General features: G+C 39.5%; 4 protein-coding genes across 12 annotated transcripts; 3 read left to right on the top strand and 1 right to left on the bottom strand.

Annotated features, from left to right (window-relative positions):
* The first annotated feature begins 134 nt into the window (after positions 1-134).
* Positions 135-1,112, top strand: LOC121590194 (N-alpha-acetyltransferase 80). Its single transcript, XM_041909645.1, has 3 exons — positions 135-285; positions 358-477; positions 567-1,112. The coding sequence occupies exon 3, from the start codon at positions 597-599 to the stop codon at positions 1,110-1,112; it is 516 nt and encodes a 171-aa protein (XP_041765579.1). The 5' UTR covers positions 135-285; positions 358-477; positions 567-596.
* A 643-nt stretch (positions 1,113-1,755) lies between these two features.
* On the top strand, positions 1,756-4,211 carry LOC121590182. The gene is made up of 6 exons (XM_041909621.1): positions 1,756-2,135; positions 2,212-2,764; positions 2,826-2,917; positions 2,987-3,169; positions 3,246-3,503; positions 3,581-4,211. Exons 1-6 carry the CDS (start codon positions 1,760-1,762, stop codon positions 4,168-4,170), a joined length of 2,052 nt encoding a protein of 683 aa, XP_041765555.1. The 5' UTR covers positions 1,756-1,759; the 3' UTR covers positions 4,171-4,211.
* A 398-nt stretch (positions 4,212-4,609) lies between these two features.
* LOC121590186 (lysosomal acid phosphatase) lies at positions 4,610-6,504 on the top strand. Of its 3 annotated transcripts, none has more exons than XM_041909629.1 (4): positions 4,610-4,726; positions 4,895-5,163; positions 5,252-5,494; positions 5,575-6,504. In XM_041909629.1, exons 2-4 carry the CDS (start codon positions 4,915-4,917, stop codon positions 6,259-6,261), a joined length of 1,179 nt encoding a protein of 392 aa, XP_041765563.1. In that variant the 5' UTR covers positions 4,610-4,726; positions 4,895-4,914; the 3' UTR covers positions 6,262-6,504. The 3 variants fall into 3 exon arrangements, with proteins under 3 accessions (XP_041765563.1, XP_041765562.1, XP_041765564.1); XM_041909628.1 differs by having other exon boundaries at positions 4,611-4,722; XM_041909630.1 differs by lacking the exon at positions 4,610-4,726 and adding an exon at positions 4,733-4,822.
* A 1,879-nt stretch (positions 6,505-8,383) lies between these two features.
* On the bottom strand, positions 8,384-15,780 carry LOC121590187 (serine-arginine protein 55). Of its 7 annotated transcripts, none has more exons than XM_041909633.1 (8): positions 15,620-15,780; positions 15,239-15,419; positions 15,093-15,163; positions 14,910-15,008; positions 14,725-14,824; positions 9,880-9,953; positions 9,505-9,798; positions 8,384-9,419 (listed from the first exon to the last, which is right to left on the bottom strand). In XM_041909633.1, the coding sequence occupies exons 2-8, from the start codon at positions 15,362-15,364 to the stop codon at positions 9,128-9,130; spliced, it is 1,056 nt and encodes a 351-aa protein (XP_041765567.1). In that variant the 5' UTR covers positions 15,365-15,419; positions 15,620-15,780; the 3' UTR covers positions 8,384-9,127. The 7 variants fall into 7 exon arrangements, 6 of the variants coding, with proteins under 6 accessions (XP_041765567.1, XP_041765566.1, XP_041765565.1 ...); XM_041909632.1 differs by having other exon boundaries at positions 15,239-15,389; positions 15,620-15,779; XM_041909631.1 differs by lacking the exon at positions 15,620-15,780 and having other exon boundaries at positions 14,725-14,806; positions 15,239-15,406.
* Positions 15,781-17,391: the final 1,611 nt, after the last annotated feature.

Genomic DNA, 17,391 nt, shown 5'->3' on the forward strand with positions numbered 1-17,391 from the left:
ATTCCTTTCTTAAAGTCAGCTGCAAAAACTTTTTTTTATTTAGATTTTTACATTCGTTCCAGATGAGTTAAAATATCCAGATTTTTTCATATATCCATGTCGCCTTTCACCCGCGCTGCGATTTGACATTTCATAACTGACTGGTAGTTTGTTTTGTTATGAATGTTGTCTTTTCTTTGCTTAATTTTCATACGCAAACCGCATTGAGTAGAGATCAATGTCGAGAATAGCAAAAAAGTGAGTTTATTCTGTAACAAAAACCAACTCTTCTGCTGCCTACTGATGGTACTATTTAGAGCATTACTTCGATATTATTGGGTAATAATTTTAGACATCATTATCAATATTAATCCGCAGACTACGAACACCGACGCAGGGTGGTGTGCGAGTGCGAACAATTATTTTTAGCACCATATGAATCTGTGATGTAGCTTCGTTCGGACACCCTGAAATCCCGTCCCGTTACAAAAAAAGCAAGTAAGTTACCGTTTCCCTTTCCTGCAATGTGTCCGGTAGCTCCTGACACGAGTTGGCGTAACCTTGACATACTTCTGCTTGTTTTCCAGCTACTGTACGATTGAAGTGGAGCCGCAGGCATGACGCTACCACCTCCTCAACCTGTAATAAGCGAACCGTACAAAGTGGTTCCGATCCACAAACACCGTGAGCTGATGGACCAGTGCATAGCACTAATAAATTCGGAATGGCCTCGATCATACACCGCCCGGCTGTGGAGTTTGGAATCATCGAAGGAAACACTACCGACCAGCTTCGTGCTGACGACGACGGACATAAAAGATGAAACCATCGTGCTAGCTCATGCCAAACTCTCTCCCATTCCGGCGGATCGGGAGGCTGTGTTTGTGGAAAGCGTAGTGGTTACACGGGAGCGGCGTGGCCAAGGAATTGGGAGACTGTTGATGCAAGAAGTGGAAAAGCATTGCTTCCACAAGCTGCATCTTAAGAAAATTTACCTTTCCACGATTGATCAGCAAGCATTTTACGCGAAACTTGGATACAAACTATGCAGTGCAATTAACATTTTCGGGTCACGTCCCACGCTTAACAAGAGCACCAAGAAAATATGGATGTTCAAGAGTGCGGATAGTTAGAGCTACTTAAAGACGGGTACTAGGAACACAATTGTATTTATTCTCGTATGTTGATAAGTGCTTAGCCTGCAGTAAGTCTGGTATTGTACTGCTGGGCCTTTGTATAGATTAAAGATGCTATTTATTTAGATAAAATTCAACAGTATAGAAACCATTTGACTCAGTGAAACAGTCTCTCGTGGTTCGCAGCGAGCCGTATCATGTTTTGGCGGTTCGAAAGGTGTGATAAAAATAGGTACTCGAATAACTCCCATCATCACGGTGTGTACAGGGCTGTTTCACGAAGCTAATACCAACCGTACGGTAACATATGGTTTATATTGCGATATGTTTTTTTTTTAGGATCAATCATGGCTGAATTCATTGCTAAAGCTTATCCTAAAACCACATTACATATACGTTTTGATTTGGAGCAATAGATTCGGCAGATTAACGTTTTGATGAAAGAAATGTGTATGTTTTCTGACGAACCCTGCTCGCCGGGCTGGACAGGGTTGGCTGATTATGTTTCACAACTAATGACAGTTCATAAATAATGGACGACACGAACACTTTGTTTTCTTGCTATCGTGCATCGTTCTCATCCGTTATTTCGCTGTAGTGTACTAGTGTTGTGCTTATTGGTCGTAAAAAAAACTGTATTAAATATGGCGTTCAAAATAGAGACTTCAAATCAGGATACAACTTTTTGGTATGAATTCATCGAACTTTACCGCAATCTCCCCATACTGTGGTCAGACGCACATGAAAACAAACCAAAACATCTTCGTGATCGTGCGCTTAATATACTGCTACGAAAATATCGAGAAACAGATGCCGCAGCAGGGGTTAGGGAAATTAAACAACTTTTAAAAGATCTTCGCTTAGCTTACCGAACCGAACTGAAGCTAGCTTTGGAGCACACATATGCCACTGGCAATAGTTTGAGCAACTACCGATCGGCTCTGTGGTACTTTGAAGCGTTAAGTTTTTTGGAATCGAAAGAACTGCGCACTTTAAAATTGCATTCCGGTTTGACTGGAGGTATGTCATTATAATAACCACTAAAAAATAGTTGCTAAAAGCAAAATTACTCATGTAACTATCTGCATTTTTACAGACAATTCTGGCATCGTAATAGATACATCTTTTAGCACCATTGATGATAGTTTTTCGTGTATCAATAATTATGATGATGAGATCGTTCTTTATTGCAAGTCGCTCGTACCCGCGCTGAAACGTTTACCGCCCCAGCAGTTGATGTACGCAAAATATCACATCGACAATGTTGTGAAATGGGGCCGCATTGGTATCCTAACCAATGACCGGCCGCACATTGATGCGGATGGATCTAAAAAATCGTCTGGTGCTGTAAATGTTGAAAACTGTATCGAGGTGTTGACAACACAAAACTATATTGCAGTTCCCCCGAAACGCCTCAAAGTTGATCAACACAACAGCGATGATGCTAACCATGCTACCACTTCCTTGGCTTATGATATGTGCAAACACATATCAATGCCGTCTGAAGAGTGTTTAGTTGTGGTAGATGTGTCAGAAAATGATATCGAACAATTTAAACTAGCTTCCGTCGACAATGAATTCGATAATCTATCTTTCGAAACCAGCTCTCCGACGTATGCTCGACCTGATGGGACTTCGGATTCGGATAGGTGAGGTACGCCTTGGGCTAATGTTGAATAACGCTAATTAAGAACGAAAATCTATTTGCAGGATCATACATTTGGAAATCTCTCATTCGGACTTGGAAGATGGTGCAGATCCACACGAAACGGCAGATCCACACGAGACGACATTGAAAAATGGTAATCAATGTTTTTAATAGTTTCATAGTTATTGTATGAACTTTACGGTATCAACATGTTCATCCATAGCGGAACCAGTGCTGGAACTAACTCTTCGCAGACAGTGTACGATGCAATTTTCACACTACATACGAAACGTTGTGCCAAAATACAGTGACGAAGAGTTTTTACGACAATTTCGAATTGGACGTAAAGCTGTCCAGATGATCTGCAACCATTTAGAAACAACTTCGGCGTACAAGAAATTAAGAGGTTGGCCATACTTGCCATGCGGTTGGAGGTTTGTTTCGACATGTAATATATTCGTTCTTTGTGTGATTATTTCCAGGACATGGCGGGTACGAAGCTATTAGTCCGCAAACGCACGTATTATCGTTTCTGTGGTTTCTTGGGCACGATAAAACGTCCTATCGGGATGTAGCATCTCAGTTTAATCTATCCGTAAGCTGTTTGCATAGTGTTATCTGCAGAGTAGCGGATGCTATTTTGAGTATGAAACACATCCTGATGATATCACTGTCTGAAGCGAGGAAAACAGCATCGGACATTGCGTTTTCCAAGAAATGTAATTTTTCTGGCGTAATTGGTGAGTATTTAAGAATTTATATTGTTTTGCACTGTGCAGCGTGATCGATCTACATAAGCTTTACTCTCGATCGACAGGATGCGTTGGTGGAACACAAATCAAGATTGATAAACCGAGAGAAAATCCAGAAAGGTATCTACTTACAAAGGGGCACTATTCCATTCAGCTGCAAGCAATTATTGATGAAAACTTACGTTTCGTTGATGTTTTCGTGGAATATCCCGATGAGCCGGAACTGCTGGAAACGGTCAAACGCATATGTGGCAATAGGTATTGCTTGCTTGGCAACGCTTCATATCCCTGCATGAACCAGTTGTTGGTGCCCTACCCCGTCGACGAAGTGTTGCTTACCCAAGCGCAGAAAACTTACAACGACCACCTGCAGACGGTCACTAGTCAATGTAACCAAATATTCGCCCATCTCAAGACACGTTTCCGCCGCCTGCATCACCTCAAGGGACGACATCTATCTCGGATGGTGGACTTGATCAAAGTGTGCTGCATACTGCACAACCTGGCTTCGGTAGCAGAGTTGAAACAGCTGGAAGGGGATGTGAACCAACTTCCTCCCGAGCCTATCTTTACTTACATCTCCGAAACCCGAGCTCATGAAGACATTGTGCATGGTCAGCAGAAGAGAGATAAAATTTGTGCTAAATATCAATAAACCGTTTGTAAAGAATCGTTATACTACTACTTCACGGAATGCTTCCATATTCACGTTCAATTACAGAGAGAAAATCACAATTTTAATTGGTTCTCGGCTGTATACACGCACATCATGCAACGATGTCTGACCGATTGTTCGCCATTGTGATCAACTGTAGGTAAAAATTAAGAAAGCATTAGTTTAGGCTAATGAACCCACGCGTTTTTTTAAGTGTTATAAGTTATAAGTGTCTTTTATATTTTTTTTATTTCTTTTATGCTTTTTTTCTTGAATAAGTTATTTTTTTAAGCTGATTCACAAGGTTGGTCATTTTACATATAGCATACTTTCAGGCGTTTTGTAATACTGACGAATGTTGATCTTTCATTTTACCCAAAATTCAACAGTAAGCGCATTGTGCAACATCGTGTTGTGTTTGTGTTGGTGTGTTCCTGTCATCGTATTTGGTTTGTTTATGTTCTATCAGTCTGTGCTCGTTGTCTGTGCGCTATTGCGTGCCACTGATTTAGTCGATTTAGTTTTAACGCAAATTAGCTGAATTTCTTATAAGTAGGTAACAAACAGCTGAATAAGTTAATTATTAACTGCTGTTTCGTGAAAGCATCGCTCTCGCGTTACACAAAATCTATCCCTTCCGTAAACGCATTATGTAAAGATTGAAGTATTGTGGAGAGAGGGAGAGATAATAATAGAATTATTGCCTTACCACCGCATTCAACAGGTGCGGGAATCGGAGCAACAATGGGCTCAGATTGCATGCAGCCGGGCAAACGGGGCCTCACGGTGTCGGTTGTTGTTTTAGGCGGTGCCTGCTTAACGGTAATGCTTGCCTATTTGGCGTTCGGGGACAGCACTGATGAATCAGGCCTGCGTACGCTTCGTATGGTGAGCATCATTTTTCGCCATGGTGATCGTTCGCCCACTGAATTCTATCCCAACGATCCGCATCGGAATCATCACTGGACTGGAGGATTGGGTGCTCTCTCTGAGGTACGCTGGAGGTTGCGATCGCCCGTTATTATTAACCGTTCGTATCGTCTGACCGAAGAATCGCATTTCGCTGTTGTATAATTCGCAGAAAGGATCTCAGCAAATGTATCAACTAGGCAAACTGCTGCGCCCACGATACTATCGGCTGCTTCCACCGAACGGGCTGTACTCCAAGGAGCACATGACGATCGTCAGTAGCTACGCGGAACGATGTATCATGAGCGCTCAAAGCTTTATCGCTGGATTTCTTCCCCCGCTGGAAAATACTAATCCCCTGCCCATTCCATGGCAACCTGCAGCTGTAAATGTATTGCCACGGGATCGTGACACGGTAAGCATGATGTCATTTATGCACAATGGGTGTACATTGTAAGAACTTTCGTCTCTTAATTGCGCCTTCGCTGGACACAGATTTTAGCTCAAAAGCAACCCTGCCCAAGGTACGAACAATCGAAACAACGTCTTGTAGCCTATCCTCCGAAAGATATAAGAGAATTGTACGAAAAGAATGCTGCGCTGTTTCGCACGCTAAGCCAAGGAACTGGACAAAACGTCAGTACCATACTCGATGTGGAGCTGCTGTACAACACATTGGAGATAGAGAAATCGGCTGGGCTGGAATTGCCGGACTGGACGGAAGGTATTTTTCCGCAGAAGATGCTACCCATTGCTGAGCGCAGCTTGGCACTGATAACCGAACTGCCGCTGATGAAAAAAATCAAGGGCGGTGCGATCGTGGCCGAGTTGCTGGATAATGCCATTCGCCGACGATCGGGAATACTGATACCCGAGCGGAACATTTTCATCTATTCGGGCCACGACGTGACGCTGGTAAACTTCATGCGCGCCTTAAACATCATCGACCAGACGACGGGTAAACCAGACTTTTCGGCAGCGATCGTATTCGAGCTGCACCATAGCATTACGTTTGATGACGATTTTGAGGTGAAAATCGTTTACTTCTTCAACAGTGACGATAAGTACCCGAAGGAGATAGAAATACCCAACTGTGAAAGTCCTTGCTCTTTGACCAAGTTTGAACAGGTGATGGAGACGGTGCGTCTCAGGAACTACGATGAAACTTGTCAGCTAGTTTGAAGGCTTTGTTTGGGTGGTATGTGCCTCCGTTCGGCACGATATATTGCCACATACCTCACTCGTTACACTTTGATATTTGTAAGAGTCTCGTGAATAATGTTAGCTTAAAAGCACACTTTGCCAAATGCCAAAAAGACAATCTCATTGAAAACAAATTCGAACAGTCATCGTTACTTAATTCTTTGTTATTTGTGTACTATCGTTATTGAAATAAAAGTGTTGCTAAAATGTTAAATTTCTTCACCCGTATGCCAAAAGCTAGATTCGATTCAATGTATCTTTAAGTCAGTCGGTCGGTCAGAAGTAAGTATAGTTCACTTTAGAGTAACTGGAAACTTAAAGCTAGACTATAAAATATCAAGCTATTGAAAGAAGTCTTGAATGTTATTAGAAACATAGCGGGAATGTATTAGAAATATATAATCCGGATTGCCGTCATGGATCTACCCCGATGCCTACGCTAAAATAACAAATCCAACTCCAGTTCCAATCCGGAATAAGCTCCTAAGGGATCTGAACAACTCCGGATATAGTTCCGAATGACATTTTGAATAGCCTGAAGTGCATGACATGAGAAATGAATTTGCTTATTATTCAACGCTGTGTTAAAGGTGTACTGTTGGAGAGTAAATAACACCACTCAATGGCAAGTGTTGTGATAACAGATAACAGAGAAATAAATACCACGGGTTCGTCGTTTATTTACAACTAGGTCAGGTGAAGTAAAAGTTATAATTAGAGGAGCGTCAAATGGCAACATTTTTGCAAGTATTTTTGTACCACCTCAACTCAGAAGAAGTAAGGACATTGCTCTAAAATGAAGTTGTATATGAATACTGTGATTCACAACATCCTTCAATTACAGTAATACAGAGCGGAAGATATTTTGTGTTCAGTCACGGGTTCAACCCCCGTCTGGACCGTGTCTCCATACGTAGGACTGACTATTCTGCTATGGGTAAATCCATAAGTCACTGAAAGCCTAACCCAGTAGTAGTGGTACAGACAGGCCTTGGCCGACAACGGTTATTGTGACAAAGAAGAAGAAGAAGTTATGTTTCTTCCTTTTTTTAGCGTTCAGCCAAAGAATTTCACAATTGTGCAAAAGGGTTGACTGATTCTTGACTGAGTACTTTCATGGGAAGAGGGGAGGGGGAAGCTGCAAAAAGGTTGAGAACCACTGGTCTGAAAGGCTTATTCCAAAAAGTGTAGGGGATTGTAGAATGGAGAATGGACAGGCTATTTACAGTCATACTATGTTTAATTACCTACCCCTTTTGAAACAAATGTGCAGACATGCGGACTTTGAAATGGTTGGGAGTTTGCTTAACTTTCGTTTCTATGACCAAAAATACACCCTCATCTTTATGACCACCTACCCGGGTAGGTAATACATTTTATAAGGGAATTTGTATTTTTATTGGTCAAAAAATGTCTTATTTAACTTATTCTATGCAGCTATAATAACAATACTTGTTTTCATGTTATAAATTTATGAAGTATGGCTTTTAGTTACATAAATTGAATGCATAGCAATTAGTTCAACTGACACTAATACACCGCCATGTCTTCCCGACTGTCGGGGCAATCATTTATTCTATGTGACTTTAGAAGAAAATTAAGAGCTAGAAAACTTTTGGAATAGATTCTATAAATATAACTACATGCATTGCTATACATATCATTACAAAATTAGCGACTAATTCAAACCAAAATCCTTTATTGTATGTATTACCTACACGGGTAGGTGGTTATAGAAGTAAGGGGTAAAAGTTGATTTTATTTTTTAAAGCACATTTAAAAAAATTGAGAAATTCTGATTTTTTTACCACTCTTTTAAAACATGTTTCTCTAGGCATTCTCATTTTTTTGGATCGATTCGATAACCCAGTAAAAAATTTTATAACAAAAAGAATAAGCAAAACATACCCGGGTAGGTGGTTATAGAAATGAAGGTTAATAATGAGTAGAGTTGGTAGATACTTAAAACAATGCTACATCCAAGATAGATAAACCGATTCCTTAAGAGCCCAATTCCAATTTCAAATGGATATTGAGCCCGTGAAGTATATCAAATACGTGCTTATATTGAAGAAAATCAAAAGCACTCACCACTTTTCCAGACAGTTGTGATTTTTACCATTATGGTTACTTTATTGGACAAATAAAATCAATATTTTTTTCAATGGGCAATATGACATTTTTTACGGTAAGTTTTGCGTTGAATTCAGCTCCCACTGTTTATGGAACGTACCTAATTTGCGTCTTTACTACAGATGAAACCTAATCCTACATTTTTTGTTTCTCTTCGTTACATACACACACCTGGGTAAAACTGTGCAATCAAAAGGAAAATCCTTATCGCCGTTCGATAGCTATATTGCATTGCCAACTAGAAAGAACTCCATTCTAGACGGAAATTGATTAATTACTCATTCCTAAAAAGAGACATTCTTTTACAATATTATCGGATGACTTATCGGTGCTATGATCTAGATCATATTTGTCGCTCAAATCAAATCATAACACCGCAAACGTGTGCGCAAAGCGTCAGAGCTTGCGTTTTGCTTTGAGTGTGTTTCGCATTTTGACAAAATGTTAAGAGCAAAGCTGATGTGAGCAATGGTCCAAAGAAAATGCAATTTCTCAATTTGTAGGCAAATACAACATTTGGAAGGACTGTCTAATTTGCTTAAAACTCAGGTAGGGCAATCATTTATGTAGAGTTATCCTATTCCTAAGTGGTTGTGGTTAATGCATATAATTATTATTTAAAAAATGGATAAAGTTGAGGTGCAATTTTTTCTCCAAACGTAGCCGTCTTCGTCTTCATACTACACGTGATTAAAACAGAGCACATTTGGACTCAATCCTCCATGCTTTCATTACGCTCCGGAGAGTGATCGTTATTTTTGGGAGATGCAGAACGGGACTTATCGTGTGACTTATCATGCGACTGCGAGCGATCGCGAGACCTTGAGTGGGATCGTGGAGAACGAGAGCGCGATCGGGATCGCGAACGCGATTTGTTATCCTTGGACTTGGAACGCGAACGTGAATGCGACTTTGAGCGTGATCGGGAACGAGAGCGGGACTCATCACGATCCCGTTTCGGTGAACGAGAACGTGATTTTGATTTGCTGTTATCCCGAGATTTGCTGCGAAAGATTAAAAACAAATTACATTAAAATAAAGTTCGTAGCTATGAGATACTGATGTGTATCCACGTTAAACAATACATACACTGAACGAGAACGCGAACGAGACTTTTCAGGTGATTTCGATCCATTCTTCGATTTCGATCGGCTACGCGACTTAGAACGGCTACGAGACGAACGACGAGACCGGGAACGGGAACGCGATCGACGACGCGAACGCGATCTAGAGCGACTGCTCGAAGACCGTGAGCGGCCACGTCCATTTCGTCCGTTACGTCCACGATCCTCAACCAAACGAATACGTCGTCCATTGAGCTCTGTATCATCCAGCTTCTCAATGGCAGTTTTCATGTCCGATAAAGTCGCAAACTCTACGACGCTATTGTTTTAAAAATGATCAAACACACAAAATGGTATTACTTACACACAATAGGTAATGCCTATGTTTAGCTTATCTTACCCTTCATTTTTGCGTTGCTTGTGGGCATCTGCATACGTTACTTCTCCAGCTTGGCGCATGTAGTCCTTGAGATCCTTCAGAACACAAAAAAATGCGTAAATAAACAAAAAAAGTAAATTAATACGGAGCGATTCTATAAAAAAAAGGTTATGTAAATACTCTGAAAGAAGACTCTTATTAGAGGGTAACTGTGTTTTCTTCTTCAATCTTAAACCTGCAATAGAATGCTTGTGAGTGAGATCACATCATCTGCGTAATTTAGACACCATCAAAATATGTCTTTACAAGTCACATCATATGCGCTTACAATGCACACATTAAAGAGAGAATAAAAAAATATACCAAAAGTATATAAGTTTCAATATCTATCGATGAGAATAATGAGACGCCTTAATGTATCATTTTTGCCGGTCCGTTCGCTCTTTCGGTATGTATTTTTCTAATATCAGGCATAATGAAAAGAATCATTGTACGATCTTTAAGCACGCAGGGCAAGTCCAATGCCTTTTGCAGAATGTGTTGCAGTAAATTAAGAAATGCTGAATATGTTTTTTTTTCAATTTGTTTCGTTTCATCGTTTTATAACCGGTAATGTGTCTTCATTTTCTGGGTTGTGTGGTCTAGAAATTCTCCATCAGTCTCAGCATCTTCCCATCAGTGGCTGTTGCTTTAGATTCGGTTTATAGGTCAGGATCAGGATGAATGTAGTCGATTTTCGCCAAGTTGATTCCTCCCAGTATACAGTTAAGTATATACAATCATCATGCTGTCTTTCTCATTGTTAAAACATATTTCACCATTATTATGTTTCTTTGGTAAACGAGGATCAGTCATTCGTTCAGCGACTAGATAATTCCGCTTCTTGAGATAACAGCGTATCATTCTCCGCCTCCTTCTCTGGATGTGTTTCACCATAAATCGATTTGTGGTCTTTGCTTTGCTCGTTTTTATGTGAAATCCGCTTCAGGAAGTCTATCTTGAGACGTCTTACAACGATATGTTTTATGATTCTTTTCATTATGTCCTTTTTCAACATAATTATACTTTCCAGGCTGCAAAATTGCATGCTTACCTAATCTTTGTTTAAAAAAATTGGACAATTGGTGACAATGATTTTGTTTAAATCATATTTTCAAAAATACACTTTAATCAGGATAGTTCATTTCCTTGATTGAATTAGCAGAGGATATAAAAATTGTAGGGGAGACAAACAATTCGTACTATAACCTAAACTAGCAGTATTGCTATCGACAGTTTTCACATTCTTCTAACCATCAATAAAAAACAGAATATTGAAAGGGACAAAAACGATTAAGATTCAAAGAAACGTTTAAAGTAAAAAGATGAAATCAAAATCTAAAAATATCGACCATTACCTTTACGGCCGGACACAGTTTTGGTATTTGGGACAGTCAATGAATCATCTTTCCTTTCTCATGTTCACAGAACCATAGATTTGACCTCTCCTCATGCATGTGTGTGTTTAGTGTGGATACCGAGCGAGCATGACCGTCACTCACATAGCTGGAATCATCGTTAAATGCCAAAAGGGTGGTATCGATCCTTCACTTAGTGCCTCCGACCTCTGTGATGGGATCTCACTTCTTCGAAGGGGAACACAATCGACGACACCAAAAATGGCATTAAAGAATAGCATCCGATGAATGAAAAGGACATCAGAGCGACACCCGAAGATTTTCCACATTAGTGTACGCGAATGGACGTTCCTCCTGTTGCAGCTTAACGCAGAACCCTCGGAAATGATCATCTTCCAAAACATCCATGCAACATCCGGGGGAGACTAGGTAACTACAGCGCCATTGCCATTGATTACAAGAAAAGAAGATGGTACGGGCAGTATGGTAGACAGGTGACTAAACCTCATCGTGCTTGTGTCATCATCTTCTCTCCAGCCACAACCGATGAGTGTCCATGCTCTCGGGAGGATGAAATGGATTGAAATACGCATTTGGCGACGGAGGAGAACAGTCAAAGCTTGAAAATAGAAAAGAAAAAAGGAAAAGAGCATTCGTCTATGACGCTTAGGATGGACCGATCCCGATGACATCGCCGCCGGTTCGCGTTCATCACACATCCAAGGGCCAAGTCTCGTCTTTTCTCTCGCGGAGTAGGATCCCCTTCAGTCCACAGGGAACACTATATTCCAACACTAGTTTCAGGCGTACGAGAGAGCGAGAGTAGTAACCGTGCACTATTTCACGTCGCAGCAGTAAGGGTTGAATTGGAAACGAGTACATTATTAGCCATCGTTAGAACGAGTGATACCTCATCAGGCGTTGAAATTGTTTAGCGGCCTTCGTCTCAAAGGATGACTATGGTGGAGGCAATTATGTAACGGACATTCTCCTGTCTCTTCTGCATTTGTAGAACTGCGATGATTCCAACAAAATTAGTACCAGTGGAAGGAAACATCGTAGATAGCTGAGATATTCGAATCCAACCTTTTCACTCAATTTTCCATAGCAATCCAAAGTAGTAGAGCAGATCTTGATAAAATGCCTAGACGAGAAGTTCTTAACCACATACTGACTCCGCTGGCCTGTGGCGATCGAAGGAGAATATCACTTGAGAGTTCATCCATCACGCTCATGCCATTTCATAACGTCATCCCCTCTTACAATCATCAGACGACCAAGGGGCAGCAGTCGATCCTTGGGCGCGCACAAATCTTCAAAATTAATCAATGTGAAAAATTTTCAAGAATTAGTGTACCATTGATTAGGGCAAGAACAGTTGAATAGGAAAGAAAATATAAGAAATGAAAACCAATGGAACAATAACGGTACTTTTTTGCTGGAACACACGGTTGGACGTTCGCCCCAGTATGCTGTATCCGAAGTATATGGTCGATGTTGGCCAGAGAGGGGAAGTCCGGTGCCTATGATTTCCGAATCATATATGGAAGGAGCTCCTGAACACCATCTACCCGCAACTTGGTATGATTGGTGTGCATTGATTCAACGGTGTTCAGTAATAATATCTGATCGTACTTGGTGCATGAGTTACACTTTTTTGCGAACTACGTCTGGATTGGAGTGGTATCATCAGTAGCCGTCAAATTAATCGTCCAGGAATGTAAGTTTCTTTTCTGATCTGCTGAGCGGTGTTTCAGCATATGTGCTATCGGTAGTCGAGTGCTGATCCATGTGTCCAGATCAACCATGACATCTCTCTCATTGGGTGTTATCATCCTGCACGGAGAGGAACGGTGGAGGTCCACCCCACCAGTACCTCCAAACATCCATGTTAATTAGGCTGCTGCACGTCTCCCAGTGGTCAATCACTAGCCATTCGAAGGGAAGCAATCAAACGACGCTACCACACATTATCTTGTGTAAACCCTAGTTCTATGACTTCTCTCATCATGAAATAAGGGCAGCCGCCTTAACAGAAAAAGAATATAATACACATACAATTTTACTACAATTCCTCGAACAGGTAACGATATCTTCTGTCATAAACATAGCTGATAACAAACAATGCATTTCTGTTCTGTCCTTCTGTGCTCCTAGAACATTAAAAACTTCGTTTAATCCCTTTAATGCTTCATGGAGTATTAATCACTTGTTGAATATTATAAAAGTATCCTTCATCTTTCTATGATTATTTCATGCAATATTGAACGTTAATAACTAAAGCAATGACGACATTTGCGATAAAGAGTGATTTGTTAAGCTAGCAATAGTAAAACAATGATGTACATTAATACTAAGCACGATTTACAGTATTGATAAATAAAAAGTCTTAAAAACAGCAAATTACATTTGCATAGAATTGCACACACTACAATCTATCCGGCTTATGATATGCTGCTTGTGGCATGTATCGCAAAACAGGATGCTCACAAACTACGGAACACGGATCAAAATCAAAGGTGATCCGTCCACCTGAGAAGACTGCCCAACTTTTACACAAGTCCAAGACCAATTTTGTATTTCAACTTTAAAAATCTTGGGAAATTTTATATGTTTAACTGGTTGTTTTTTAAATCAAAATATTAACTATGACAATTTAGCTAAAGTTATTGTACAAACTTGATGCAATGCGGGACCCGGTAATTGAACAGATTGGAAGGACTTGGCCTACAACTTTCACAAATGTCAGCACAACGCACTGTCATATATTTAATTTGAATATTTCTAAACAAGATCTGAATTTTAATTTAAAAAATCCTTTGGTTTGGTTGATGGTCCAATTAGCTACCACTAACTGTCATACTTTTGAGACCATTCATATGCATATATGAAATGGGAAAATATTGCAAATCATGCCATTGGCATTGTATACACGTTTTGCCAAGTAGTAAATAATTTTATTAAGAGCAACGAGTTTATTGAAAGGATTTGTTAAAAAAATAAGATAAAATTGTTGAAATATATAAATTATGCTCTTATTATGCCATAATAGGGACTAGCTGAAAAAAATAATAAATTGAGATTTTCGCATGCCGCTTCGAGAAAACTTCTAAAATACCTCAGAATAGCTTAATCGTTACCATTTTTAATACATAGCAATACGGCCTTGGCCGTTCTATCTGAGTGAGAAAAAAAGAACTCAGCGTTATTAATAATCGTTCTACTTTCGCAATCTATCTATTCCTATCACTGTTTAAAATTATGATTCCGCATCGAATTAAAAAAATCATCTTAAGTTACGTGTAATAATAACCAAGCGTGTTTGAAGTCTAGATGTTCAAATAACAGTGATGGAAACACCGGTTCCCGAACAACTGCACCCACATCTCTTTATCAATATTATCATCAAACAAATTTATATAGTACATATGTTCACCTTTCAGTGTAAGAATTTGAGGAAAGTACATACCTGCCAGCTGACACGGGTCGACAAATTCTCCACGACCAGACGGTATTCGGTACGGAGTGGGGGTCCATAACGGGAACTGTTCCTGGAATTGCTTTTATATCTAAACCGACAGTTCAAGGGATTGTGTGTTATTAATACTAATCGGAGGGTTCTTTATTTGACACCCATCACGTAGTTATACTTACTTGTCATACCTTCCACCACGGCGATCTCTATCGTACCTATCTCTTTCGCGGTAACCGCTTGGCCCACGAGCGGTACCCCTTGCTGGTTCCACAACAACTCTACACGGTAAAACAAATAAAGTAATTCATATTTAGGTAAGTAAGTCAATATTTACAAAAAAAAACCAAAGTAATAATATGTACCTTTCACCCAATAGCTCTTTCCCGTTTAATTCGTAGACGGCGTCATCAGCATCACGATAATCCTCAAACTCCTAGCAAACGTAGGTGACATTAAAAAAAAAAATTATTTTTTGTCGGTTAACAGCTAATAATAAAGCGATACTTACAACAAATCCATAGCCATTCTTGATCAGAATATCTCTCGTCCTGCCATAACCTTTAAAGAAACGCTCCAAGTCGCGTTCCCTGACGCCATACGGCAAACCACCAACATACACGCGTGACCCCACCATTACTTGCAGTTGGCCGCTAAAACGCCTTAATGCAAAGCAAATAAATAGTGAATAACTAACAACAAGCAGATTGGTTAAAAATAAAGCAATTGAGTGAGTTAATGGTTAAAATATTTTAAGTCACGCGTACTTTAAACATGGCGGCTTAACACTCTCTTCTCCGCATTGCTGTGATACACATGACGGCATTAAATGCCGGATGGAAAAGCACAAGCAAAATAAGATTACACATTTTAATGATAAAACTCTGCGTACCTGTCACAATATAGCTTCAAATAGCTACAACTGAGCTATCGAACCCCAAATAAGCGTGGATTTTGCTGATGTAGATACTTTCCGGTTCACAAAATTGTAGAATTTTCACCGCACGCACACGCTCACGCCAAAACCCAGTTTGCCGATTTTGCTCGTTGCAGGCACAAGGGTAGTCACAATGGACATATGACATGACGAAAACTAACGATTTGTTCGTTCAAAAAATTGGTTTATTAATCCTATTTTTATACAATAGTTTAACATTCCAGTGTAACAATAACGTTTATTATTTGCAACTCTATGTTTTTAAACGAACTTAAGTAAAGTTTTTAGGACGGTTTGTAAGATATATTTCATTAGAAATTGATCAAATGTTGTCTTGGAGAATGTACCCATAGGTATAAACAAATCACACTGCACCAAGTACATGTCAGTTGTCCATTTTTTCTTAAATACAGGCGACCCACGACATAGGGTAACTGTACCAGTTTTCGGCACGCTAGTGCAGCAGTTTCACAAAAACTGCTCACAAATAAATTTTTTTTAATTATTTTTCATGAAAGTGATGTTATTCTGGTTGATAAACTATCATAATATGTTACACTATTTTTTATTTGCCGGTTCAAAGCCCTTTTTCATAAATATTCGTAAAAATGCAAACATTGCTTTTGCTCCTATTTTCGGCAGTTTGTTCCTATTTTCGGCAGGTTGTGTTCCTATTTTCGGCAGCGCGAATACGGGTCAGAAAATGTTATTTTCTATGTAAATATTTACAAAAAAATGTTTAGAGCAATTTTACACTCTTACTTTCCTAATACTGATGTTAAAAAGCACTTTAATTAATAATTTTATGTTGCTTATTTTGGCCCGTTTTGACAGCCATTTTGATGCGACGTTTAACCTTTAAGTTGGCAACCGGATACCCGGGTATTTTTTTCAACTTCGAACTGCAATAACTTTTGATTCATTGCTTTTATTCACCTGAAATTTTCCTTAGTCTCTCAACTTTTAATTTATGATTTTTTGATGCATAAATTGTAATTTTAAACAGCCTGTAAGTATTTTATTTTGATTTTTTTTAAACTTTACCACGTAAGTTGGCAACCAGCATACCCGGGTATTCCATACATTTTGTATGGAGAATGACGTTTCTCTTCTTCCTCTTTTCGTATTGTGCTTATTTTCGAGTCAAATTCAAGCGATTCCAAATTTCAATTTGAACGTTATTTTTATAATAAAATGAAAAAACTTAATAAATAAATGAAATAGAAGAGAATATCTGGTCGGCATTACTTGCTTACAGCATTAAAATATAGAAAGCATTGTTTACCTATGAAAATCGTCACTTTTTCGCATCAAAACGTGTGGAATACCCGGGTATGCCGGTTGCCAACTTACGTGTGTAAATCTGGTTGCCAACTCTACGGTTAAACAGAGCAGCCATTGACAGTTTGATGGTTATAGCGTACGGTGCGAATTGGCTTACGAATATTTATTTTTCTCTTAAGTTAGTGCATTGTTTGTTGTAAAATTGGTGATATTTGGTACAAGAAAGGTCATATTATGTGTCGATATACGCATTGTAGTGTTCTGATCAATTTTTAAAGAAATATTCAGCCAACCCAAATAGCCAGCTCGTACTTTATAGCTGATTTAGGGCTGTTTAACGAAAAATCGTTCCGATGTCGTACTTTGTGGCTGACTTAGAGATAGACGGTACTTTGCGGAACTAAGGAGCTTTTTAACAGGCACATGGTACTTTTTGGAACTTT

This window comes from Anopheles merus, chromosome 2R (assembly GCF_017562075.2).
Source record: "Anopheles merus strain MAF chromosome 2R, AmerM5.1, whole genome shotgun sequence".
In the NCBI taxonomy this organism is placed as follows: Eukaryota; Metazoa; Arthropoda; class Insecta; order Diptera; family Culicidae; genus Anopheles; species Anopheles merus.

Excerpts from the sequence above, each read along its gene's own strand:
- LOC121590194 (XM_041909645.1), top strand. The coding sequence starts at position 597 with ATGACGCTACCACCTCCTCAACCTGTAATAAGCGAACCGTACAAAGTG.
- LOC121590182 (XM_041909621.1), top strand. The coding sequence starts at position 1,760 with ATGGCGTTCAAAATAGAGACTTCAAATCAGGATACAACTTTTTGGTAT. Across the intron at positions 2,918-2,986 it reads CGAGACGACATTGAAAAATG|CGGAACCAGTGCTGGAACTA; the intron begins GTAATCAATGTT and ends GTTCATCCATAG. Across the intron at positions 3,504-3,580 it reads TAATTTTTCTGGCGTAATTG|GATGCGTTGGTGGAACACAA; the intron begins GTGAGTATTTAA and ends CTCGATCGACAG.
- LOC121590186 (XM_041909629.1), top strand. The coding sequence starts at position 4,915 with ATGGGCTCAGATTGCATGCAGCCGGGCAAACGGGGCCTCACGGTGTCG. Across the intron at positions 5,164-5,251 it reads GATTGGGTGCTCTCTCTGAG|AAAGGATCTCAGCAAATGTA; the intron begins GTACGCTGGAGG and ends TATAATTCGCAG. Across the intron at positions 5,495-5,574 it reads TGCCACGGGATCGTGACACG|ATTTTAGCTCAAAAGCAACC; the intron begins GTAAGCATGATG and ends CGCTGGACACAG.
- LOC121590187 (XM_041909633.1), bottom strand. The coding sequence starts at position 15,364 with ATGGTGGGGTCACGCGTGTATGTTGGTGGTTTGCCGTATGGCGTCAGG. Across the intron at positions 15,009-15,092 it reads AAAGAGCTATTGGGTGAAAG|AGTTGTTGTGGAACCAGCAA; the intron begins GTACATATTATT and ends TTTACCGTGTAG. Across the intron at positions 9,954-14,724 it reads CGACCCGTGTCAGCTGGCAG|GATCTCAAGGACTACATGCG; the intron begins GTATGTACTTTC and ends TGTGTTCTGAAG.